The sequence below is a fragment of the Engraulis encrasicolus genome, chromosome 10 (assembly GCF_034702125.1).
Source record: "Engraulis encrasicolus isolate BLACKSEA-1 chromosome 10, IST_EnEncr_1.0, whole genome shotgun sequence".
Taxonomy (NCBI): Eukaryota; Metazoa; Chordata; class Actinopteri; order Clupeiformes; family Engraulidae; genus Engraulis; species Engraulis encrasicolus.
Window position 1 is genome coordinate 33,938,688 of NC_085866.1, and position 27,445 is coordinate 33,966,132.

The 27,445-nt window shown below is 42.2% G+C and overlaps 2 protein-coding genes across 5 annotated transcripts in view; both read left to right on the forward strand.

Moving 5' to 3' along the window:
* Positions 1-20,951, forward strand: part of ampd1 (adenosine monophosphate deaminase 1 (isoform M)) — a 23,565-nt gene extending 2,614 nt beyond the window's left edge. Inside the window, exons 2-16 of one of the 3 annotated variants that reach the window (XM_063208685.1) lie at positions 156-173; positions 5,840-6,005; positions 7,077-7,185; positions 11,817-11,982; positions 14,077-14,296; positions 14,942-15,071; positions 16,124-16,318; positions 16,815-16,946; positions 17,105-17,268; positions 17,808-17,934; positions 18,327-18,490; positions 18,825-18,945; positions 19,235-19,408; positions 20,106-20,216; positions 20,606-20,951. In XM_063208685.1, the coding sequence (XP_063064755.1) occupies positions 156-173; positions 5,840-6,005; positions 7,077-7,185; positions 11,817-11,982; positions 14,077-14,296; positions 14,942-15,071; positions 16,124-16,318; positions 16,815-16,946; positions 17,105-17,268; positions 17,808-17,934; positions 18,327-18,490; positions 18,825-18,945; positions 19,235-19,408; positions 20,106-20,216; positions 20,606-20,761 (2,153 nt within the window). In that variant the 3' untranslated portion in view covers positions 20,762-20,951. Of the gene's footprint in view, positions 1-155; positions 174-3,654; positions 3,732-5,839; positions 6,006-7,076; positions 7,186-11,816; positions 11,983-14,076; positions 14,297-14,941; positions 15,072-16,123; positions 16,319-16,814; positions 16,947-17,104; positions 17,269-17,807; positions 17,935-18,326; positions 18,491-18,824; positions 18,946-19,234; positions 19,409-20,105; positions 20,217-20,605 lie in introns of those variants that run through there. The other 2 variants (XM_063208687.1, XM_063208686.1) reach the window with 2 other exon arrangements.
* Positions 20,952-21,757: 806 nt separating this feature from the next.
* dennd2c (DENN/MADD domain containing 2C) overlaps positions 21,758-27,445 on the forward strand; it is a 45,805-nt gene continuing 40,117 nt past the window's right edge. The window contains exon 1 of one of the 2 annotated variants that reach the window (XM_063208690.1): positions 21,758-22,670. The gene's annotated coding sequence lies outside the window, so the exon portion shown is untranslated. The remainder of the gene's footprint in view (positions 22,671-27,445) is intronic. The other variant, XM_063208689.1, reaches the window with a different exon arrangement.

A 27,445-nucleotide genomic window follows, 5' to 3' on the forward strand; every position in this document is an offset into this window, starting at 1 on the left:
GATAAGAAGCAATGGGAATTTGAAGGGTTGGTGGCCTCAGCGCAAATCACTTTTCCCTTTCTCTTTTCCACGGTGCTCCAACTCTATTGTTTTGTTCCCTTGATGCTGTTGTTGTTCCTGGACTCTCCTTACCTCTGTCCCCCACGCCTCCTCAGAGGGAGGCAAGGCCACAAGTGAGTATTCAGGTGACATGTCCAGCACGGTCGCCGCCGGCCTCGGTCATCTCTCGTTGTCAAGGCGCTTCTCACAGGGATCCTGGGGTTTACACCAATGACCTCACTCCCTGAGAGGTTTCTATCCCTGTGGATAGAATAGATGCCATTCGAAAGTCTACATAGGGCTTAACCATTCCACGCTTGCCAGCCGCTTTGTTGAAACATGACACTGTGAAATGCTAGAAGCGCAAAGGAAACATTGTTAGACTTTGTTTTAACTGCACCGGTTACAGTGTATCTACAAGTTTCGAACAGTATGCAGCATTATGCAACACTGTATTTTGTTCTTAGTTCTTCAAGGGGTAGAATACAGTGCAAAGGTAAGGATGATACATGTAGATACACTGTGAGAAGGGATGGTTAAAATTAAGTGATGCCAAAAACACACATTTGGTGTGTGCGCAAGGACCAAAAGTGGTGCAACTAATAGTAGTAGTTAAAGGATTATAATCATGCTATTATGATCCACTGTTGCTTTGCTATGGTTATCAAGCATTTGCTTAGGCTAATGCTAGTGTAGAATGAGCAAACACAATTGCGTTTCTGGCTCAAACCATGAAATTCCATGCAAGACCCACAATAAGCCAGTGATGGATGTCCTTTGCCCAAACAAAGAAATCACCACAGCCCATCTTGTTTGACTTGTTTGATCCTCCTAAGACTGTCTGCTTCATCTAATCACAATGAAGACACAGCTCTGCATGACCCATCCATCCAAGAATCCATCCAAACACCCATCTGTACATCAATCAATTTCTCTTGTCCATCAGGTTATCCATCCATCGATCCATCCATCGATCCATCCATCCATCCATCCATCCATCCATCCATCCATCCATCCATCCATCCATCCATCCATCCATCCATCCATCCATCCATCCATCCATCCATCTGCACATCCATCCATCTATCATCCATTTTTCTTGTCCTATCTGTCCATCCTTGGGTATGGCCACTCATTGATTGATTCATTGATCTGACACCACTAGGCACCCTCATATACTACATATATCAAGGCCCCTAGATGTTAGGGTTTTTTTATTGTTATTGAACAGTTGTCTGTTCATGTACAACAAATGATATGAGTGGCATTGGGACAAGGGGTGGGTGGGGCTTCTGCTTCTGCTTATTGCGGTGCTCCAACTCTCTTGTTTTATTCCCTTGTCGCTGCCCCCTGGACTTAACCTCCTTCCCTGTCATCTCCTCAGAGGATGGTGAGTAACCAGGTTACCCAGCCAGCATGGGGTCCTTCCCATTATCTTATCTCACATCCTCCCTCATGCTTGTGGCCTTGTGATCATGTCATTGATGACAGAAGTTTAATCCAATAGCTTGCAAAAGAGCAGCTCTAAGGACTTTTTCTCATTTGCAATCGAGATGCTGAATGGAAAAGTCCCCCATAAGTTGTTGTGTCTAGGCCAGTGTTTCCCAACCTTTTTTGTCTCACGTACCCCCTAAACCTCTTAGTTGTGCCATGAATACCCCCTAATTCATGTTCTATATCACTTTCGCCATCCTTATGTGACTGCCCCATTCATTTGATATAGAAAAAAAAAATTCCAAGTACCCCCTGCAGTGTGCTTGCGTACCCCTAGTGGTACACGTACCCCTGGTTGGGAAACACTGGTCTAGGCTGACAACAAGGAAACGTTATTGTGTTCTCCACCGAGGCGGGGCATCAGTGAAGCCAAGGCCACAAGCACAGGTTTAGGATGGGAGGTAGGGTAATGGACTGTACCCATGGTCGCCACTGTCATGTCCTGTCGTCAAGGCCTGTCTCGTGGGGTTGGTGCTCAAGGGGGTTCCATCTATGCCCCTAAGTCCCTGAGAGGATTCTATCCCTGTCGATAGAACAGGCACTCTTTGTCACTGTTGTCTACATGGGACTTCAAGGAGAATTCCTGCCAATTTCAACATGCAGTTGTATTGCTCACGCTACCCTTGGTTTGTCAGTGTCCGATGACGTGGCACTTTTACGTTAAGTTATATTTGCATTTCTAAAAAATGTGTTTAAAATTCATATGTTGAAATCCGCAGAATTCTCCATCAACTATTGAGCCACTGCTTGTCCTGTCGTGGAAAACGTTGTCATGCTTTGTTTTAATCTTCCCAGTTACTGTGTATCTGCATCTCCAGCCTTAACGGCATAAAAGATCACTTTATGTAGTTCTTATATAGGTTAGGTTATATGTAGGGATGCACCGATACCGATACTGGTATCGGTATCGGCTCCCGATACTGCTCATTATACTCGTACTCGTACTCGTCAAGCACTTGCCGATACCAGCTACGAGTACTACTATTACTCAAAACAATGCAAAATCTTGTCATGTTCTATCGACTTGAAATCAGCATGGAAAAAAGTGCCACCTCATACATTTACTAACATTTGAATCTAAATGGAAATGGACAATAAAAATATCACAGGTGGAAAAAAACAAGGCCATGCATTTATTTTCATTGTATTTTGGTGGTAAAAGGTATCGGTATCGGTATCGGTACTCGGTATCGGCAAGTACACACATTAATGTACTCGTACTTGTATCGGTTTTCAAAAAAGTGGTATCGGTGCATCCCTAGTTATATGTCTATGACGTTACATGTAGATACATCGGGTCGTTAAAACAAAGTGCTATACAAAAATACACTCAGTTTTGCGTGCTGTGTATACCGTATATACACAGTAGAGCGGTCCTCATGAGAGGCTGCGATTATGATCTGTGTTGTATGGGATCAAGCCTTTGTTTAGGCGTATACTAGTGTAGGATGACTGAGTACATCAAAATGAGTTCTTTGCTTTCCACCTGCAAGATCCCAAGAATACTGTGATGGATATTGTCTTCCTAAACAAGACTGTCATTGCATCCCATCTGACTTGTTTGATCCTTCTGAGAATGTCTGCTGCCTGTTTGATCCCCATGAAAATGTGTGTCATCCCTCCATCCATCCATACAATCATATTTTTCTTGTGCATTATCCATCTATTCATCCATTCATCATCCATCCAGGCATGCATCTGGTCATTCATTCATACATTCATTCAGTACATTTTTTCTGATCCATCCATCCATCCATCCATCCATCCATCCATCCATCCATCCATCCATCCATCCATCCATCCATCCATCCATCCATCCATCCATCTGTGAGTGTCAATAGCCTATGAATTTATCTAGTCTTGGTTTAATCTTTCAATGCTTTACCAATAGAAATAAGAAATGCTTTAACCTTCTATTTTATTTTCAAGATCTTCAGTTCACATTTTTTCCATCACTGTCTAATATCATTAATTTTTAATAATGGTAATTTATAATGAATCATATTAATTCATATTAATAATGTGTTAATTAATGTGTATAATGAATTAATTAAACCCATTACCCACCATCTTATAACCCATTGTCCATAACCCATTAATCCATCCCCTAACCTCTTTGTTTCTTCCTCTGCTCTACTCTTCTCTGTTCTTGGGGATCTTCCACTCTCTTTCTCTTTGGACATGGTATTCAGACAAGAGTAAGTATTCCCGGCTACAACAGACCATGTTGCTGGACATTGTAAGGATGTAAATAAATTAGTTTGAAGTGATTTCAATTTTTGCCTATACGGTATCCGTTTTTTTTAAATTCGCAGTCCGAATGCACATAGGGCTGTTGTTTACCTGTATTGTGTGTTGCGATGTGATCAGTAGTCTGAAGTGCTAGCTCCCTAGATGAAGAAGACAGTGCATGAAATGGAGAGTAGTAGTTAATGTAGCTTGCTAGTTGTAGTTGCAACCTGTTGCAACTAGTGCTGAATCTCTGGAACAAGATGCCTTTCATTTTGTTTGGTTCAGTATGATGTTGTCGACGTTGTAATTGGTCTGTGCATTGATGCTGGTCATTGATGCTGGTCATACTGTGGGTCATTGGCATTTACCGGTAGTAGTAGACATCAGGGTTGTGCAACGAAAGCTACTACCACTATTGACTGAATAAAAAAAATGTTGTTTCTACTGGATTATCTAAAAATCATATTCGTTTCTTGTGCATTAATTATCAAATATTAATCAATTCATTCAATTAGTGGCAGTAGCTGTGGGGGCACCATCTGACGCCTGATACTAAAAAAGTCAATGACCCCTGTTCATTCATCTTGTTAGTCTTGTTCATCTCTGCATGCCGTCATGTGTGCTTTATGGAGATAGAGGTCAGTTGAGTTTGTCACACTGTTTGTACTGTGGGTCGTCAAGCCTTGCACCAGCTTAGTTGAATTGTACTGTGTTTTCTGTCATACATAGAGTCCAGTCTTTGTTTGCAATTGTGTATTATTTGCCGCATGATTACTGTCCAGTTTTTGTCCATTTGTTTTAAGGAGCTCTTCCTATGTATTGAGTTACTCTGCATGCAGTCTGACAGGAATGTGCATTTTATGCTGCAGCTGAGGGTGTTTCGGTGAAACACTTAAACTGTTTAAAATGGATTCAAAAAAGCGAATTATATCCATGAATTATTTGATTAACGGGAAATGGTGAACTGACCCCATCCTTGTATTAACACCACAGACTATAGGCATACATTTAGCATATTATATTACAATGCATGTAATATTGCATTATATATTGTCTAGATAACCAAGTCTGTTTGAGTTCATGTAGTAGCCTATGTGTCTGTCACGAGTGTGCTTCAATTATGTGTTTAGAGGGTACTGAACTAAGAATATGTATTTTAAGAGCTTGAAAAAAAACCCTCCAGGTCTCTCGTTACAAATTCTGCGTCAGCTTTCACCGTCTTGGCTATTTTGAAATGCAACATGGTGGTGGTCCACTCATGTTGTGCGCATGTTTTGACATGGGTGCAGAAGCGTCACACACGTGAACCAATCCTTGATAACATGGACACGCATCTCTATTAGTGACTTGGAGGGCGACGAGTGAAAGTCTGGACATCAAAGAGTGTTCTGCTCCCAATAAAGTTGCACAGTAAAATTTTGCTGTTCATATACAACACTTGGTTGATGTAACATCTTACGATCTAGATCCTATTTGGTCTCAGAGTACTCTCTAAGTGTTAGATTAACAGCATATTTTTTTACTGTGCGCTTTTTATTGTGTTTGCTGCTTTTCCTCAGTATCAGAAAAGGCAGCAAGGCCAAGGGCTCGAAACATTCCAATCAGTAAAAAGCTATTTCATTGACAGCTCTTCGGAGTGCAGACTTCATTTCTGTTGTTGTTTTGAAGTCTACTATGTTGAGTCCTATGTCTGTGTAATGAAATTGTGTCTTGGCTTGGCTTGGCTTTTCTATCCATGTGCTCATGCTCAATTCTCATTTCCCTACATGCAACATCTGGGTTTGGTCTTCAAGAGCAAGATTACAAAAGTTGCATTCCAGTGTAGGCCTAGTGAACAAGGGGTGGCAAAATTATTACGAGGGTAATTGCTCGAAATTAGTAAAAGAGTATGGCAAGACCAAGCTAACCTTGACTTAAATTGAAGGCAGAAGCTGGAGCACACTGCAGCTTAAAGCTTTAACCATTTATTAGGTAACATTGTCAGAGTGTTAGACGGGTGTTTGTCCCAAATTCAACTTTAACCTTGACTTAACCTTGACCTTGACCCTAATTTTGACTTGTTGGTTTCACCAAGACACGGACGAGGCCACGCTTGCCATGGCCCACAAGGTGTTCGCCGCTGATGCCAAGGATGAGGACAAGCGTGATGAGGAGTCCCTATTCGACGTGGCAGAGGACTGCCCCATCCTCAAGCAGGAGCACCACGACCACGTACACCACGATGACAACATCGAGAAGAGGTAGGTTATAGATCAGGGGTGTCAAACTCATTTTGGTCCGGGGGCCGCATACAACCCATGTGGACCTCAAGTGGGCCGCATTAGTAACATCATCGCAAAAAAAAACGTAAAGCAGAGGATTAGTGTTCAGTACTATCACGTTTTAAATGTGTTGAATATATAGAAAGCAATGCAATACTGATAATCCTATGCAACATTTCCTTGACTTCATTCATTGCCAACCGTCAATGAATTAAATATGGGACCGTTCATTTTGGCAGGGGCTCTGGGGGTTTTCCCCCAGAAAATTTTGTATTTCTTAGATGTAATTTCCTGCATTTTCACGCATTCTAACGTCCCGTTTCCAGTTTCAGCTAGGAATCAATACAAATCCAATTATATATTATTTAATTACAACCAATACCAATACAATACGAATAAGAAGTATTAACATTTTATCTCTATATATGAGGTCTATAATATATGATCTTTATCAAATGCCTGTTGCAGTACAAATTCACCATTTATAATAAGCTTAGAAGTGTGATGTGCACTTTACTACATATATACAGTATAACAGAGGGACCATTGGGTTAATGTCATGCAGGTCTCGATTTTGTCCCGATTGGCGTAATAGCGCATTTCGGTTATTTCATTGAGAAAAAAAAAATAATTATAGGTCGCTTTGCTGGGTGAACATGATGAGCAGAGGCAGGGCTGCGGACTACTTTGGCTGGGCTTTGCAGGTCTACTGGCTGGGCTTTACAGGACTACTTTGGCTGGGCTCGTTCTGGGCCCCTTCTCTATATGATTTGTACATGTTGACTTTCATTCAACCCTTGCTTTGATGAGCCAATCTGCCTGTGGTTCACTGCGTCACCACTATGTCACATTTACGTTTCACAAACACCCACATGTTTTCACATAAATGTAAAGAGGTCAGAAGCACCCTTGGTCCCACCAGTTTGAGACGCTCATGAAGAAGCTAATTTTTACTCTAGCCAAAGCTGCTTAATTGGCAGAAAGAAAGAAAGACAGAAAGAAAGCAGGAAGGAAAGAATGAAAGAATGGGGTTATCTCTCTGTCTCGCAGGAAGAAGTTGATGTCTCGTGCACGTGATGTGCTCCTCGATGATAAGCCATCCTACCTGGAGGTGCCTGACTTCCAGAGGGTGGCCATCATTGGAGACTTCGCTAACGGAGTGAGTTGTCCTGGCCGGGGATCCACACACACACACACACACACACACACACACACACACACACACACACACACACACACACACACACACACACACACACACACACACACACACACACACACACACACACACAGAGTGTTCTTCAAGGGACTCACTAGTTTCACCAGTGGTGTAGTCTACTTTTTTATGGTGGGTATACTGTATATTTGAGATTTTTTTGAAGTGGGTATACCGTATATATTTGTGCCATTCAAAACAATGGATCAATCAATTTTAAGTGGGTATACTGAAATCCCTGACATTTAGAAGTGGGTATACTCCATATACCCGCGTTCTACGTAGACTACACCACTGAGTTTCACGCCCTTTCAATACTTACGTCTTGCGTCATATGGTAATCATATTTCAAGCAAGCGATTTAGGTTTAGGGTTAGGGGTTAGGATTAGGTTTAGGGTTAGGTTAGGGTTAAGGTTAGGGTTAAGGTTAGGGTTAAGGCTAGGGTTAAGATTAGGGTTAGGGTAAGGGTTAGGGTCGTATGACGTAAGACGTAAGTACCGAAAGAGCGTGAAATTAGTGAGTCCCTGCTCTGCAAGTAGCCTTAGCAGTGGTCATGTGACCCAAGGGTCAGACTTAGGCATAGGGGTAGCCTATAACTCACACAGAGAAAGTGATCTTTGTCTCTCTCTGTCTCTCTTACTTTCTCTCTCTATATTGCTCTCTCACTCTGTCTCCATGGACTGGCACATCCATACCAACAGTCACTGACATGCTTCAGTTCATATATACAGTATAAGCTAAAAGTTTTGGACACACCTTCTCATTCCAGGCATTTTCTTTATTTTCTATTAAATAAAATATTACAGTTATTTACAGTTTATGTACAGTTTTTTACAGTTGCGTAGGGCGTCAAACTGTGCGCAAACACATATAGAATAATGTGCTTAACAAAATCTTTTCTAGTGTTTGTGCAACAAGACAACTGTTAGAATTGTTATTTTTTTATTAAGTACATCATTCTACATGTGTTCATGCACAGTTCTGATACCCCACACGCAAATCTACAATGTACTGTAACTAGCCACGAAAATAAAGACAAGGCATTGAATGAGAAGCTGTCAACCTTTTGGCCTATACTGAAATGCCTACACACACACACACACACACACACACACACACACACACACACACACACACACACACACACACACACACACACACACACACACACACACACACACACACACACACACACACACACACACACACACACACACACACACCTCCTCCCCCATACACGTACACACGCATACACATGCAGACACAGTAAGCATGTCTTACACTGTCATGGTCATTGGCTGGACTAGACCCAATGCACCAGAATAGCTCAGCCAGCTACCCAAGTCGGCATCCTATTGGGACCAGTAGAAGCTTAAGTTTCAGAAATGAATCTGTGACATTTAAAACTGCACATATGGACATATTACACAACAGTACACGCTTATCACACAGAGAGAATTTTCCATTGTGCCTAATCATTTTTTAATAATTGAGGAGTAAAATCACGTGCGTATACTATGTGATTTAAACGTGAGCAGCATTTTCAATTTTCACTATGAGGTCACCAGTCCTATGGGCAGTTTTTAGCAAAGGGAGCTTTAGAATGCTTGAGTAATGTTCTAGAAGGGCTGGGAGAATTCATTCTGCAGGTTCATACCTAAAGCAGCCAAAGCACACAGGCAGTCAAAGTCTTTGCCATGAATTCCCTTTATTTGCTCTTGGCATGAAGTTGACATGCTTAATTTAGCTATCATAGAGCTGCTCTGGCAAGTCAGCATTGGACATTTAGAGATATACCTGTATATATTTACAAATAATTGAAAATAAGTAGTTATTTAGTAAAGTTTTCGGACTTTGGCCATTGGCAAGAAATGTTTGATCCAAGAACACTCAATGTGTCTGGCCGTACCATGGCTCTAAAGGTAGGGCACTGAGCTGCTACGAAAGCGACCCGAGTTCGATTATATATATAGTGTGTACACTCAATGTGTCTGCTTCAATCACACAAATTATATATATATATATATATATATATACACATTATCATTATCACATATTTATATAAGATGGCAGATGCAGCGAATTCGCTGCTTGTGTAGTGTTTACTGTCAAAGTGTGTAGTGGCTCCATGGCCGTATGTCGTGGAGTTATCACGTTATGCAATGAAATCGCCCCTCTATCCGAGCATATACATGTATCAAAAACTGTTTGCCGACTTCCAGGTGGAAAGCGATCATTTCCCCGAGTATCTGATGAACCAAGCTGCTTGTGTTTACGTGGATGCGTTCATGAAGTAGGAGGGAGGGGAGGGAGAGAAAGAGAGAGACTTGTTGCGGACAGTGCGTCGAAAGCATATTGTACACAGCCCTTTAGGGAGAGAGAGAGAGAGAGAGAGAGAGAGAGAGAGCTAGAGAATGTAGCGTCTATGGCTCTAACTAATTTGTGCACATATACGCTAGGACACAAGGCACGAAACACCCTGCTGCAAACCTTCACGTAGAAGTTACTGAAGTCCATAGATAAATAGTAGCAAGAGCAATGGAAGTGTGTGAGTGACTGGTGTTTCGGAAATTGTGTGAGTGACTGGTGTTTCGGAAATTGTGTGAGTGACTGGTGTGTCAAATGATGCGCTTGTAGGCATGGTACCATAATGACCAGTGTTGCCCCATCTCTGACGAGAAATAAACTAAAGGAGTCCTGAATAGAAGTCCAATAGACTGCAGTCACTTATTTCTCGTCCAAGATCTGGTGATTAACACTGGTGATAACGCTCAGAGCATCTGCGTTAGGTGCCATATCACAGGATCCTCTCGCTGTAGCATCCTAGATGGTGGAGTTTTGTTTCATCAGTGTGACCATAAGCCAGTGCATAATGCAATTAGCATCAACATGTCAATTAATCAACATGTGAATTTTGCAAATTACTGATTGTTTTCATAACAAGCTAGTGATCTGAGAAATCATAGTATTCAGAGTGCCTTTAATTTGAACACTGATGTCTGTTGTTGCTCTCAAAAGTAGCAGACTATGTATGTGGTTGTCCTTGAGTGATAGAGGAGTGACTGTCTGAAAGGTATGAATTCAGGTCACTCATAACACTGTTCTTTTCAAACTTGAGACTGTGCCTCTTGTGACTGTGTTGTGCTCCTTCAGAGGAGAGGAGAGGAGATGAGATGAGAGGAGGAGAGGAGCGAAGAGGAGAGGAGGATGAGGAGGAGGAGAGGAGGATGTCTATCCCATAGTGAGTAGAGGGAAGAACTCTATGTGTGGGAAGCTGTATAGAGAAGTGGTGTGTGTGTGTGTGTGTGTGTGTGTGTGTGTGTGTGTGTGTGTGTGTGTGTGTGTGTGTGTGTGTGTGTGTGTGTGTGTGTGTGTGTGTGTGTGTGTGTGTGTGTGTGTGTGTGTGTGTGTGTGTGTGTGTGTGTGTGTGTGTGTGTTGGCAGTGCGTAATCTGAGTCGGGAGTAAATACACAGATCTGCTCCTACACACACACACGTGCGCGCGCGCGCATGCGTGCGCACACACACACACACACACCTCACTTACAATAATGACAGAAATGTGTATATCTAAAGTACAACAATTGAGATTTAGGAATTTCCCCCCTTTCTTGCCTTTTCAGTCAGGGTTTTCAGAAAATCAGGGTTTAGAGAGTATTCTAACAGTATAATATAATCCTCTAATGTGTAACCTTTCCAAAGATGTGTATTTTTTTTAAATCTCTGATGTTGTATTTAAAAGTAATGGCATGTTTTATTTTGTCAGTAGCACAAAGGGCTGGTATAAAGGTACAATTACAATTTCAATTTGGGTATGCTTTTTCAGGCGTTTTTCAGGAAAATCACCAGGAATGTTAAAGGGACAGTTTGGTCAATTTCAACATGCAGTTGTATTGCTCACGCTACCCTTGACTTGTCAGTACCTGGTGATGCCACATTTTTCGGCTCAGCCCTTTCCGAGATATGAGCAATTCTAATGGGGGCAGCGTTTGTTTACATTTTTAAAAAATGAAACATAGGCCAACTCCAAATATTTTCCCAAAAGGTACTGCTGTTTGCTAGTTGTCTGCTGATGTTTTATAACCTTTTGGATGTTTTTGGGAATAAATAAAAATGTTTTTTTGAAATGTAAACAAAGAGCTGCCCCCATTACAATGACCAGGATCTCGGAAACGGCTGAAGAAGAAAAAAAAAAAAATCTCAGGCACTGACAAGTCCAGGGTAGTGTGAGCATTACAACTGCATGTTGAAATTGACCAAACTGTCCCTTTAAGGGGTTAATGTCAAGGCGGCCTCTAGCCATAGCCTCACATCATCAATGCATCGTTATGCATGCAGGAATACAAGGTCACCTATCACTTTGCTTCGGCCACCATCATGTGTCAATGCGTAGCAAAACGTGACCTCTAAAGTTTTGATACTTGATGTGCATTACTTGCATTTGAGGATGCTCACATTGCTCGTGAGTGACGATCTATGTAAGTCTCCTTGGGGCACAGCTGTCCAATTCATTCATTCATTCATTCAATCATTCATTCATTCATCCATTCAAAATGATGCTCTCTGTGTTCAGGTGACCATGGATGACTTTGAGCTGGCCTGCAAGGGTGTGTACCGTGCCCTGAACATCAGGGAGAAGTACATGAGGTTGTGTATGCAGCGGTTCCCCCGCACCGTCTCGCAGTACCTGTGCCATATCGATGGCTCTACTTACAGCGATGAGGACTTGGTGCACCCAGGTACTGTATGACATGTAGTATTTATTACTGTACTCCAACCTTTATTACTCTTTCATGCAGAGACTCTGTGTACGAATTTGGTGACAATTTGGTTATTACAGTGTTGTAAATTCGTAGACCATGTATGAGCCTGTTACTAAGACTCGTATGTCTTATGTTATAGCAATGCTGTTATGATGTAATACAGCATTTTCAGCATGACTGGGATCACTGGCAATCCCATTGGCTCCAAAGTGCTACCTGTACATTTATGGGTGGGTTCATTAACTAATCTAACTAATCCAACTAATTCATGAACTAATCATCTAGTAGCCTCTTCATGACTTTTACAAAGTACTTTAAATTTAAGGACTGAGATCACTGAATCCATATTAGTCTCTATAGCCAGATGTGTTTTAACTGTCATGCCATTATTATTTCCACTTACTGTAGGATGATATCATAGCATTCCAATGTTTTGAAAAAGAAAAAGAAATGCATTATTAGCTACAGTATAGTCCCCTCCTAAAGTTTTGGAACAGCAAACCAAATTTCTACTGACAGCAATTGGGTTTAAGATGCAACAATTTGCATAGCAAAGTTCAGAATGTCAGCTTTTATTTAGTGGTATTTAAATCTGGATATGTTGAATAATTTTGGATTCATGACATTTGAATTACACCACAGCATTTTTTCAGTGATCAAAAGTATTAGAACATGTGACTGGTAGGTGTTTCTTGTTGACCAGCTGTTGAATTTAAGGATGATTGTACAAAGGTTAGATACCAATACATGACTTCTCACTTTTTTACCTGGGTTTACACCTAAAAAGACTGCATTTCTTGTCAAAGATGACAAACCAACACAAGAACCAGAGGCCTGTCTATGGGGGGAAAGCATTCCAATTTGAAGCTGAACATTGGACATAGTAAGTACAACATTTAGGAATGTCCTGGAAAAGAAAGACACTACTGGTGTACTGAGTAACAGATATTGAAGAGGTTGGTCAAGGAAAAACAACAATACTTGATGACAGAAGTTCCGTGAGAGCTACAAAGGAAAGCCCCAAAGGCACATCACTAACAACCTCCACATTGCAGGGGGTCGTATTGCATATACTTATTAAAGAAGAATCTGAGAGCAGAGATACAGAGACATTAACACACATGCAAAACAGTAGTAAGAGTCTGAAGACCAGATAGAAATGTGCAGAGATGATCCACAAAAGATCTAGAACACAATCTTTTATGATACCTTGATTAATCTCTACGATGTCTAAGAAAGGCCTAAATATGGGAAAAAGAAAGGAACTTCTTAAGGCATAAAGCAGACAAGCTTGTGAAGCTCTGTGAAGAATAGTAAAAGTAATGTCATGGCCTGGGCATGCATAACTGCTTCTGGAACAAGCTCCTTCATTTTTATTGATAATATACCATGACCATGACCATGGTCGTAACCAAATGAATTCCTATGTATACAGACACATTTTACCTGCCAATTTATGGACAAATGCAAGATTTTAATCATGCAGCAGGATAATGGGACAAAACACTCTGCCAATAAAATGCAGGACTTAATCAAGGGGTTAGTGTAAGGTTTAACTGGCCAAATCAATGACTTGACCTTAAGCAAGGAGAGCAGGCATTTTACCTCCTGAAGAAGCGAGTGAATGAAACAATCCATAAAAACAAAGAAGAGCGGAAATAAATTACAGTAAAATCCTGCAATAGCATCACAAATGAAGAATACGTTTGGTGATGTCCATGGGTAGCAGGGTTGAGGAAGTTATTGCAAAAAAAGGATATACCACCAAGTATAACATTTTATTTTCCGTTAAAATGATCTGTTCCAATACGTTTACTCACCTAAATAATGCTGTAGTGTCACACAAGCGGTCATAAATTCCAAAATATTTAAAATATCTAGATTTGAGTACCAGGAAAATAAAAGCTGACACTCTGAACTTTTATTTCATACTCATCTTTTAGTCTCAAACCTAAATGTCTTTGGTGGACAACAAAAGCAAGATCATTTGTCTCACTGTGCCAAGTATTCTGGATTGGACTGTATATTTTTCATCGATTTTAACTTGGTCTGTCTGGTCTTGTTCTGCAGTCTTCACAGCTCCACCCAAGGAAGGTGAGGATCCGTTTGAGACTAAGACCTTGCCCGAGGACCTGAACTACGTGGCGTGCATGAAGGACGGTGTGGTACGTGCCTTCAAAGACAAGAAGGCTGCTGACAACAACCAACCCATCAACCTGCCCTCCCCTGACCTCGCCACCTTTATCGATGACATGAACTTCCTGATCGCTCTCATCGCTCAGGGCCCAACGTAGGTCCACCTGATTGCCACGTCCACTAACCTCACCCATTTCAACGTTTTTAGTGCAAGGATTTGTGTTCTGCCAGTTCCTGTTAGGCTACCCATAGCCCCTCTAGTACTAGCAATTGCTACCCAAACAGTAATGGTGCCGCCCTTGTAACCATGGATAATAAGGTGGATCCTGTAACATTCTGAAGGTTCCTCAGAGAACCCCCAGTTGGATGGTGGGGACCTAAACATGAAGAAGAACCAACAAGTTCTTGGGAAGAATGCCAAGATTCCTTGAATACCATTTATGGGTTCTACCGAGAGTTCTTCAAAGAAACCATTTGTTACATCTTGATATAAGATCTTAGGAGAACTTGTAGGTTTCTCCTTAGTGGAAAACTAAAGGCTCTTCAGGGAGCTTCAGATTTTTTACAGTGTACAGACCTATAAATGTGCTCCCCGAAAGGCAATTTTAAATTAGATTTACAGCTACAAAATCAACTGAAAGATTCTGTGTAAATTAAAGCTCAATCGGGGTTCCTTTTTGATGCCGTTCACCTGAGAAATCTCATATACTGTATAATGTCAAAAATCATCATGAATGTAAAAAGGATATAATTTAGCACTGTATAATCACATTACCCCTGTACTGACAACATTCCACAGTAAGACCTACACTCACCGTCGTCTGAAGTTCCTGTTCTCCAAGTTCAACGTGCATGAGATGCTGAATGAGATGGAGGAGCTGAAGGAGCTGAAGAACAACCCTCACAGAGATTTCTACAACACCAGAAAGGTACAAGTAATATGCAGCTTATAATAATAACCATAATCATAATCATAATAATAATAATATTCCGGACTGCACTGGTAATCTGGCATACAGGGCATTTTTCCCCCCTTAGACAACGGCCCTCAATTCATATGGGGTGGCCCATTGGTCTATCTTTAATATAGGCTGTGGATTGAGCTAATTGGTGAAAAGCAGGTGGGGCTGAGTGAGGGGCTGGTCTGTGTCAAAAATGCCCAGGCTGTTTTTTTCAGTCCCATTCCAGCCTTGATAACAATACAAAACGTATGTCTATAGCACGGCTCATACACTGTTCAGACAAGTGCTTTAAAGGTACACTGTGTAAGATGATTAGTTGATTATTTCCAGAATTCATGCTACCCATTCACTAATGTTACATTTTTCATGAATACTTACCACCACCATCAAATTCCAAGTATTCATTATGACTGGAAAAATTGCACTTTTCATACATGAAAAGGGGTATCTTCTCCATAGTCCGCCATTTTGAATTTCCAGAAATAGCCATTTTCAGCTGCAAAAATGACTGTACTTGGGCAGGGCCATACTAAAAAATATTAGTTTATTACGAAGTAAGCTTTCGTGAAAAGATCAAATTTGGCAATAGGTAACCCAGTTCCAATGAGCAGCATAGTTGCAGTACCTTTTTTGACCATTTCCTGCACAGTGTACCTTTAAAGGAGAATGCTGGCCAATTTTAACATGTGGTTGTATTGTTCGCACTCTTGATTTCTCAGTACTCAACGACACACCTTTTCCCCCCTGTTCAGCTCTTTGCGAGATCCAGGTTATTCTAATGGGGGCATTGATTGTTTACATTTTAAAAAATCTCAATGTACTCCAAGTGTGATCCTTATAGTTATTGTTGTGTTGTAAGGTGCCTTGCGGATGCTAACTGAATAACAACTTAGTAGTTCGCAACAACGTTTCCCATGGGTAACCAAGTAAGTTGCTTGTTGGCAACAACACTTTCAAGAAACGCACCCCAGAACTGATGTTGAAAATGGTGTTGTTTTTGTTATTTCGGCTGCCAACAGGTCGATACTCACATCCATGCGGCCGCCTGCATGAACCAGAAGCACCTGCTGCGCTTCATCAAGAAGTCCTACCGTGTGGATGTGGACCGCACAGTGCACAAGATCCAGGGCAAGGAGGTCACCATGAAGGAGCTGTTCGACCACCTCAAGATGCACCCCTACGACCTGACTGTGGACTCCCTGGATGTGCACGCTGTAAGGCTGTGGTGTGCTACTCAGTCGTCTCTCTTCTCTCCTTATCTCTCTCTGTTTGTCTGTCTCTCTTTCTCTTTCTATCTCTTTCACTGATGCATGCACACACGCACGGACGCACGCACGGACGCACGCACGCACCCACACACGCACCCACACTCTCTCTCTCTCTCTCTCTCTCTCTCTCTCTCTCTCTCTCTCTCTCTCTCTCTCTCTCTCTCTCTCTCTCTCTCTCTCTGAGTCTGTTTGTGTGAGACATGATTGAAGCAGACACATATTCCAAGTCCATGCTGACAACATGACACCTTCCTACTGTAATGCAGACCTGGTTGAGAGAGAGAGAGAGAGAGAGAGAGAGAGAGAGAGAGAGAGAGAATATCTCTAACAATATGCATTATACACACATGCACATGTTTGAATGGCACCATGTCACTATCACCCTATCGCTAAAACACCACCATGTGTGTTGCCACATAACACACATTCTCTCCCCTCACAGGGCAGACAAACCTTCCAGCGCTTTGACAAGTTCAATGCCAAATATAACCCAGTCGGCGCCAGTGAGCTTCGTGACCTGTATCTGAAGACCGAGAACCACATCGACGGAGAGTACTTTGCGAGAATTATCAAGGTAATCACACCACAGGCACTCTTAGTGTAAGTGAGCGGCACACTCTTCATGAACAATTCCGGAAAGTACTTTGTATGTCTACTGTGAGCCACGTGTATTATGTAATGAAAATGTAAGAGCGCAAGCCCACCTCAACGCTTGACTTCTGTTTGATCCAGGAAGTGGCCACTGACCTTGAGGATGCCAGATACCAGTATGCCGAGCCCCGTCTCTCCATCTATGGCTGCAACGCCAACGAGTGGACCAAGCTCGCCGGCTGGTTCAACAAGCACAGGGTCTTCTCCCCCAACCTCAAGTGGATGATCCAAATCCCTAGGATCTAGTATGTTAAATTCTGACTTTTTTGTGTGTTTTTGTCAAATAACAAATTTGTGCTATTTGATGAGAGCTGATGTTGAAAACCTGAAGAGGTAAAATAAGCCTAATAATAACTTTAATTTAGGTATCATAATTTCCATCCCAGAATCCGCACCTGAATATAAGCCGCACACACTCAAATTAAGAAGAAAAAACTGATCGCACATACAGTATGCTGCATCTTTGTATAAGTCGCAGGCTTCCACATTGTAACATGGGATATTTACAAAATATTAGCTCTGGAGCTAACTCCATTAACTTTGTGCATATCACATGTAATAATTTATAAATTAGCTGCATCATGGTATAAGCCACTGGATTGAAAAATGAGAAAAAAGTAGCAATTTATAGCCTGGAAATTACAGGTATGTAAATTACTGTCTGTAGGGTTTTACAAAATGTCAAGTTTATATTATTGTGAGGCTTCAGTTACGAGTTGCGTCACAAGTATGCATTGGAGTTTATGACACTGCTGGTAACTGTATGTTTTTTCTGGTCCCTTAGTGACATTTTCAGAGCCAGGAACTTTATTCCCCACTATGGCAAGCTGCTGGAGAACATTTTCCTGCCCGTCCTGGAGGCCACCATCAACCCCCATAAACACCCAGAGCTCAGCGTCTTCCTTAAGCATGTGAGTATCGTATATCAAACATCACCTAATATCAGAGTACTGTTGTTGACTATTTTTTGTAGCAATCATCCACAGTTCCACCTATTCTGTTCATAGAAAATGTTGCAAAGATGTTTAATACAAGACAATGGCCTTCTGTATTGAACATCAGGAAGCTGAATCGCCCTACAGAAGATCAAAAATGTTATCACAAATCCAGCTGAGTCCTCTGTTGAAGATCAAAAGAATATTATGATGAATCCCTCTGTATATTTTCTGGGTGTCCTGTCCTCTGTAGATAAAAATAACGTTATTAGGCCTCATACTGAGCTGTATTGTATCTACATGCCCGACGGGAGATCAAGACGTTTTGATGCATCATTTTGATGTTCTACTTTGTATGTCCTCTGTAGGTCACAGCCTTTGACAGTGTGGATGACGAGTCCAAGCACAGTGGCCACATGTTCTCCACCAAGAGCCCCAAGCCTGAGGAGTGGGACATCGCCAAGAACCCCTCCTACACCTACTACATCTACTACATGTATGCCAACATTGCATACATCAACCAGCTGCGCAAGTGAGTACCAACACCCCACTCTACTCCGGTTTTAGATTACTGGAATGTCCCTTTGCCTTGAAAGTGAGTCCTGCCCGCCCCATCCCCCCATGTGCATCCATCCTACACCCAGTGCTATACGTCTGCAACATGTATGCCAACATCGCATTCATCAACCAGACTGCAGCCAGTTAATGCACAATGTAAATGCATAATAGTAAATGAATAATAGTACATGCATAATGTTCCCCTGTGTTTAGCAGAGGGGAATAGTATTAAATACATAATGTGCCAATGTTTGTAACAGACAGAGGGGAATGGTATTAAATGCATACTGTGCCCATGTGTCTAACAGACAGAGGGGAATGAACACATTCCAGTTCAGACCTCACTGCGGAGAGGCTGGAGCCGTCACTCACCTGTTGGCCTGCTTCATGACCGCCGACAACATCTCTCACGGACTCAATCTTAAGAAGGTATTGCACGCACTCGTGCGCGCGCGCGCACGCACGCACGCACGCACGCACACGCACACGCACACGCACACACACACACACACATATGAATCAGACATAAATCATCATCATCATCCTCTCCCTCCATTCTGTAGAGTCCCATGCTGCAGTACACACACACACACACACACACACACACACACACACACACACACACACACACACACACACACACACACACACACACATATGAATCAGCCATAAATCATCATCTTCGTCTTCTTCCTCCTCCTCTTCCTCCCTGCTGTAGAGTCCCGTGCTGCAGTACCTGTACTTCCTGGCCCAGATCCCCATTGCCATGTCCCCCCTGAGCAACAACAGCCTGTTCCTGGAGTACGCCAAGAACCCCCTGCTGGAGTTCCTCAAGAAGGGCCTGGTCATCTCCCTGTCCACTGACGACCCCATGCAGTTCCACTACACCAAGGTGCGGCCCAGGGCCTCTTGACTCGCCTTAACTACTATATACGTACAATTGTAGACTGCACAGTAGAAATGTGCAAAATCTTTTTTTTTATTATCTTTATCATTATCATTATCATTATCTTTTTGTTTTATTAGCAATGCATGTGTACTTGTAGCTGGACATTTTTACCTCCGAGATAGATCCTGATTTGAGCAGTTGCTGCCAGTGCATATCATTGTTTAGACCTCACATACGGTACGTAGGTCCACTACATTAATCTTTCTCAACATGGGCTCTGCTGGCCCCTAGGGGGCGCTAGAGAGCCCTTGGAGGACGTTGGTACACCCTGATTTGATTTTTGTGTAGTGCATACAACACTATTGTTCAGATCCATTCAGAGAGAGGGTTCAAAGTCTTTGGAACAATGCATGTCTCACAAACTTTGCCTACTGAAGGTGGAAAGCAAACGTAATCCAACTACAGTAAGCCCAGTACAGTTTGAGAGGATTACAAACAGGCCGTCTGTTTCACAAACGTCCATTGGAATGAAAATGAATGAAAATATTTCTTTTTATTAACTGTGACATGATTGTGAAACCGATAGCTTGCTTTAAATCTCATACACATTTATTGGAATAAAGTTGAAAGAAAATCCTTTTTATTGAATATAAAACTGAAAATTTTTCTGAACTACCATATGATTGTGTTGTGTCTGCAGGAGCCTCTGATGGAGGAGTATGCCATCGCAGCTCAGGTCTTCAAGCTCAGTACCTGCGACATGTGTGAGATTGCCAGGAACAGTGTGCTGCAGAGTGGCCTGTCTATCGAGGTGAGAGTCAGACAACATAGTGGAAATTACAGTACATGTGATTCATGAAACTCCGCTAGAATTGCTAAAAAAAACTATTTGAAAAAAAAACAATTTAAAAAATGTTTTTTTTTTGACAACTTGCACAGCTTGTATAATGTGCATTCGGATGATGTGACCACTCCATGACTGTGAGCATTTTCAGTACAGAGAGGTGCAGTGACCTATATATAGACTGTTGCCGACAGACAAACTATTTAGCACATTAAAGACATTGCCATTGTGATGTTTCGTTGGGCGTGCCATTCTCATCATGGTGTGTGTGTGTGTGTGTGTGTGTGTGTGTGTGTGTGTGTGTGCGTGTGCGTGTGCGTGTGCGTTTATGTTTTTATATCTCATCATGTTTACAGGAGAAGACCCACTTCTTGGGCCCCAACTTCCTGAAGGAAGGCCCCGAGGGTAACGACATCCGCAAGACCAATGTAGCACAGATCAGGATGGCATACCGCCTCGAGACCCTCACCTACGAGCTCAACCTCATCAAGGAGTGCCTGAAGGAAAACTAGATACTCTAGGCCTATCACACAGCGACGAGGACTTGGTTTTTGGTCCGAGTTAGGCTATCTCACTTACCCTGTATGGATGAGTTATGCGTTTTTAAGGTACCCTAGACCGAACTTGAAATGACATTTGCCAACATTTCAGAGATATGGAAAATACCTCAAATGAAAATAAAGGAATCTGGTTCAAAAATCATTTCCAGTGTATGCAGAATGTTTGTTTTTTGTAAGACTTGTGTATTAGTTTTATAAGTCACCATCTTTAACAACTTACCTGGCCCTGTAAATTCGATTTGAAAAAAGTTCTGCCATGTATTACCCCCATTAAAACTGAGGCTACAGGCTATTCCGCGTGCCATATATAGATTGTCCTTGTAATGTATCAAAACTAAATTAACTTGATTAAATGAAGGCACAACTGAAAAGAAGACCTCATTCCAATCCTCTTTGATTAAATGATCATTGTTTGGCTTAATGACTTTTCTTTGTCATTGTGGGGTCAGGTCAGGCAGGACAAGCAATGAATGTCAGTCTGATCTTGATAATACGAGAGAGCGTGCCCTGGGCCGTTGACGGCTTTAGCTGGGAGGGACCCAGGACAAATTCACCTGAAAGGCCCCCCTCTCGATACATACAATGGAGATCCAATTCTGGGGCCCCTCTGTCTCTGGGCCCGGGACAATTGTCTATTTTGTCCCCTAACGTCAGCTTCCCCGAGACTATCTGAGCTGTCTCAAACTTCATGGGAGTGAGGAGCCTTCACTGTCCACATTGAACACTTGGTGGCACCATATTTCAAATTTCTTTTTGATATCTTCTCTTCAATCTTATCCTTTGTGATGCGGTTGCAAATGATGCAGGTAGGAACACCTATTTTGAGTAAAGGAATTAGTTATGTAATTTGATCGAAATCATATGTGCTTTGATTTCATATGATCTTTCTCTGCTGACCTGGCATGCACTAGGTTTTTGCCATGCACGTTTCTGAAAGCTGAAGGTATTGAGTATTGTCACTTTAAAGCAGACTACATGTATTCTACAATGATCTGAAATATCTCATTTGAAGATTTTAATTTAAACAATTTGGGTTTTGCTGTTGTTGGTAGGCCTATGACAAGAACCCATCAACAAAATGTAGCCTACCTATGTCTGGAACATAGCACACTCCATTCGTTTGGTAAGATTTGCACAGTTCCCTAAAAGTTAGGATACAGTGTCAAAGAATAAGCCTTGACTGTCCCATAAAAGACTGTAACAAGGACGATTCTGGCAACACTTGTAGAACTAGGCTATGTTGTCGTAAATCAGCCGCTCCTCCAGACATCGCAAGTAAAGGGTGGGAAATTGACAGCAGGAGCTGATGACGTCTTCGTGCGCTGCTGGAGGATCAATGCGGAGACAAAACCCCTCTTCACTGGAGGACCAAAAACTTCTGCCATGAAGACCAAACCGGAATACCGACGCATGGACATGGAAGCTGTGCAAGAATGAGCAACTTTGTTTTTGTGCTCACTTGATATGCTGATACCAAAGGGCGCGTTTTCACACAGGTATGGGTTTATCCAACCAAAGTTTTAGAGCACCAAGCCGCACTTTAGCTAGCTAACAGTTAAGTTGGCTAGCTCGCTACTAGCTCCTTGGTCAGCACCAGCCTTTTGCGAAACAATTGGACTAAACTCTCACCGACCGGAGAACAACAGAGTGAAAGGTGGAGCACTCAAAGTTTATTTTTGAACTATGAAAAGCAGTTTTGTCGACGGTCTATCTCGGGAATAAGTACTTGGTGGTTGAGATATACAGGTTATTAGTAATTAACACTGTATAGTTTGGATAGGTTTGTTAGTTATCATGTAATGATGATGCTGACGACTCGAGCAAAAACCAAGCCACTGAAACTGATGACAGGATGAATGAGGTAAACAGAACAAACTTGAAACTGTTTTGACTCATTGAGCCATTGGCTGTCATTATGCATTTTTTTTAATTATTTTTTTTGCTAAACATTTTTTTGCTGTACATAATGTCCAGACTTATCATTTTATCTCTGTCATGCTTATTTTATAGTGTGAAATATTACATGTAGCAGAACTGCCCCAACTTTGCAAGTGCCTAGTGACTAGTGTATTTCAGTGAGTGCTCATTTGTGTTTTCTTTTAACAAATGGTGATTTTTCAACTAAGCCCCACTTTTCTTCTAAGGAAGACAGTCACTTATCCCTTCTCTTTCACCGGTTTCACCACCCCACCCATGGGCATGTTCTGTCATGCTGCTGCGGTCCCAGGAGTGAGTGTCTCGTGCGTGATTTAAAAGGTGCCATTAGCTTTTATTTATGTGTTCACGGGGGTGTCATTTGGGGGTTTCGGTAATCCCTGCTGTCTCGTGCATGCACTGCCAAAATTCTCGGGGGGTGGAAAGTTTACAATCTCGCACGAAGAGTAGGAGGAACAACCGCGATGAAATGAGTTGTGATGAAACGCGCGTTGCTTCACCGTGAGCTATACCTGAGAATTGGGATGTGAAAGACGAGGTGTAGGCTTCAGGGTGACAGCTGTAGGGAAAACAGATGGGAGACCAACAGCAGTCAGGAGACAACACGCATGCAACAACAAGCATGGTGGTTGTTTTGACACGGGGGAGTAGGGGGCATCTAGTTGAACAAACCTGATGTGCCGGTTAATGACTGGAAATAGGCCTGTGTTTTTTTTTTCTTTTTGTTGCAAAATGCCCATGTGAAGCCACTTAGAGTTTATGAGATTCCAGCTATTAAGTGACTGGATTGGAATGTGCCATTTGTGCTCTTCAAATACCCCCTTAACCATCATTATGGCCATACTGCTGATCTTCTCTTCCTGAGAGCCAGGAAGCACGGCCCTGGCTTTCCTGCAAAACACCACACACACACACACACACACACACACACACACACACACACACACACACACACACACACACACACACACACACACACACACACACACACACACTCATGCATGCTGCTCACAGTCAGTCACTCTGACCCAGACACTCACCGAAAACACACACACACACACACACACTCAAGCCAGGGTCGAGACCCAACAGGGAAGCGCTCAGCAGACAGTTGCATAGTTTAACACAAAGTGACATGCCGACATGGGTATTACATGTCACTCAGAAGGACGTTCTCTCTCTCTTTCTCTCTCTCTCTCTCTCTCTCTCTCTCTCTCTCTCTCTCTCTCTCTCTCTCTCTCTCTCTCTCTCTCTCTCTCTCTCTCTCTCTCTCTATCTCTCACGCGCACACTCTCTCTCTCTCTTGTTTTCTCTTTGTTGCCCTCTCTGTCCCACTTGCTGTCTTGCTTTCTCTCGCTCTCCCTTCCTTTCTCTCTTTCTCCTTCTATCTATCTCTCTCCTATCTCTCTCATCCCTCTCAAACAGACGATGCTGCTGGGTAATTTGGAGCTTGACACCGCAGCGTAGCAGAATGGGATGGATCCTGGCACACATGGGTCGGCCGGGAGAGAGAGAGAGAGAGAGAGAGAGAGAGAGAGAGAGAGAGAGAGAGAGAGAGATTCCATCGTACGTCTAGGATGTAGGTCAGCCAGAACAAAGGCATCATTCGCTCGTCTGACTGACCGGGTGTTTCGGGTCAGATTTATTCATCAGCCAGCACCCCCCTAAACCTAACAAACTCTCTCTCTCCCCCCATCACACATGGCATGGCCTGCCACCCATCTGCCCACTACCAAAACCATCCACCCTGCTACCCCACCCAACCAGCCACCCATCCCATCCCATCCCTTAAAGTGGCTTGTTTGGAATGCGGTGTACAGAATTATTATGATCATTGCCAGCGGGCACATGGCAGGGACTGTAGGGAGTGAGTAAGGAATGTCACCGCATCCCTCCCCCTTAAACAGTTACAGATCTGTCCCCAGTGTGACAGTGCTGCGCCGGGCGGCGTGTCCAGAATACTTGGGCCCTGATGCACAGCTGTCTGTAGCCTATAACTTCCAGATTGCCTGGCCTTCGCTGCCAACCAGCTGCATGGTATGGGAATGAATAAAACGCTAAACGGGAGGTTGAAGAAGTTTTTCGACAGCGCGTCTGGCATTAATGTGGTCTTATTTTGTTCTCCTTTTTCCATTCAGGAGTCCTCTTAATTAGAGAGTGTCATACTGTAGGGCTAACCTTTGCTAAACCAAGTAAAGCATAATTACTGTATGTTGTAGCACAACTGTGCTAAAAGTAATGATTTGGTCCAAATGTGGTTGCTTTGGTGCCAGTGTTGGAAAAGTTCATTTTCTAGTTCAAAGTTCAGTTCACACATTTCGAAATTAACTAGTTCATTCATAGTGCATAATTTTTTACAGTTAATAGTTAGTTCACACTTTCCAAAAATGAACTAGTTCATAGATCTTTTTTGCAAGAGGTGTGTATTGTGAGCTGTATTGACCAAGATCATTGGCAAAGCCTATGAAACCAGCAGACAGCAATTAATTTTGTTTGTGTCATGTTATCTTCTATTACTGGGGCTCTTTGAGATGTATTTGAATGGGTTTTCACCTGAACACTAAGAAAATATGGCACCTTCAGGGCTTTTTCTAGGAATTTTTGGCATGAGGGAGCATAATGGCAGGTTGCGGGGGGTGAAGGGGGAATTTACTAGGGGCGCTCAAAAAAGTAATTTTAATATATATATATAAAAAAGAAGTATGAGGGTGCACCCGCGGAGCTATGAGGGTGGAGCGCCCCTATTTCCCCGTTCAGAAAAAGCCCTGACCTTGTTAAATAAAGACACAGTGTAGTTCGTTCAGGCACCAGAATTAACTAGTTCATAATTTGTTCATCAGGGTAAATGGTGAGCGTTCAGTTTAAGTTTGCCCAAACTATGAACTAGTTAATGAACTATTGACCCGTTTTGAAGTCACGTCATCACTGTATTGTTGACTCAAACACACGTGCACACACACACACACACACACACACACACACACACACACACACACACACACACACACACACACACACACACACACACACACACACACACACACACAGTGCTGCAGACCCTAAAGAGAGAAGACCTGGCGTCCTGAATCGTGTACGTTTGTAAAAATAGAGATCCTGAAAAGTACAGTTGTTAAGCTATTCCGAGATGGAAGAGGCTGCTCCAGAAGCATATGTTTGTGGTTACAAGAAATCAAAAGTACCAACTGGACTGAGGACACCATCAGGAGTGCCCTTGTCTGTGGCGCCCACTTCATATCTGAAGTTATCGTGAGCATCCACCCAATGCATGTGCAGCCCGATTACGTCACATCTGTGTACAGACAGTAAAGGGGTCTATAGTTCATTGAACTACGTAGTTCAGGTACAACACTGATCTTGGCTGCACTTGATGGAGGACACCTATTTATCCATGATTCTCCTTACATTGAAGAACTGTTTAACAAAATGCTTTAAAAGCCATATAAATGCAGTTCAGATCAGGGAGATATCTTAAGCCTGTCGTGCGTGTGTGTGTGCGCGCCTGTGTCAATTGACCACAATCTGGCTTTATTTAATTTTTTTAATACTCCGCCAAGGTCTAAAATGTTGCAGTGGGGTCGTAATAGGCTCAGTCATTTCAAATTGATGTTAAAGTTTGGTTTTCACTTCCAAGTTGAAGTTTATGGTCTATAGAACAATTTGAGTTCGAGTGTCAAACACACAGATAACAAAATGGCCTGCGGGGGGCGCTCTAAAATATATAAACTGCTATAACTTTTTATTAGTTTAACCAAATTTAACATATGAGGTATGTATGGATTCAGCATGAAGAGGAGAAATCGGTGGGCTAAATAGTTGGTTACCAGATTAAAGACACAATATGTAATAAACACACTTTTAGCCAATGGACAGCTAAATCCGGGCTTTTTTAAGATAAAGGGTGGAAATGCCCTCCAAGTTGCTATGAAACATAATTTATTGTTACAAATTATTGTAAATAAAGCCTGGGTTATCACTTAACTTGATTTGTTCAGAATATCCCTGAAGCACACAGATACTTAGGATACATATACACAAATATAGCTGCATAAAGCCTATGTGATATTTAGGACCCAACTTGCAACTTTGAGTTTATGAATTTAGGATCATGAGTACCAGCTTTTTTTTCAATCAAGCCATCATTTTATTCACAACTTCAACACTTTATATCTGGAAGAAAGTAAATCAATAATAATAATAATAGTAATAATAATAGTAATAATAATGATGATGATGATGATGATAAATACTATGGGGAACATATTTTTTTCTTGCATTCAAAAAGTAAACAGAAGACCATAGGGCTAACATTTAATATTCCAATACTCCACTCTACAATAACTATGACAGAACAGATGCAAAAACAGTCAGTGGTCAGTCTTAGAAATTGTATGTGCACTTGCACAGACGTGTGCACTTTAACTCTGCCTTCATGCACTTGCACCGAGACCTGGCAGGTCTATTTGTACAAGTACTAGTACAGCTGCACTTCACCTCTAGTTGGAAAACATCTTTGGCAACGGCATCTTTGGTAGTGTAGTCCAAATCTGGGAACTGTTCATTTGTTACCAGATTGGCAGGCATTTCTGGCAAATGCAGATAATAAGAACGGTTTTCATTCCTGTCAACTACGCTGGTAACAAATGGACAGTTCCCAGAGCAGATGATTGTGTCTACCATGTA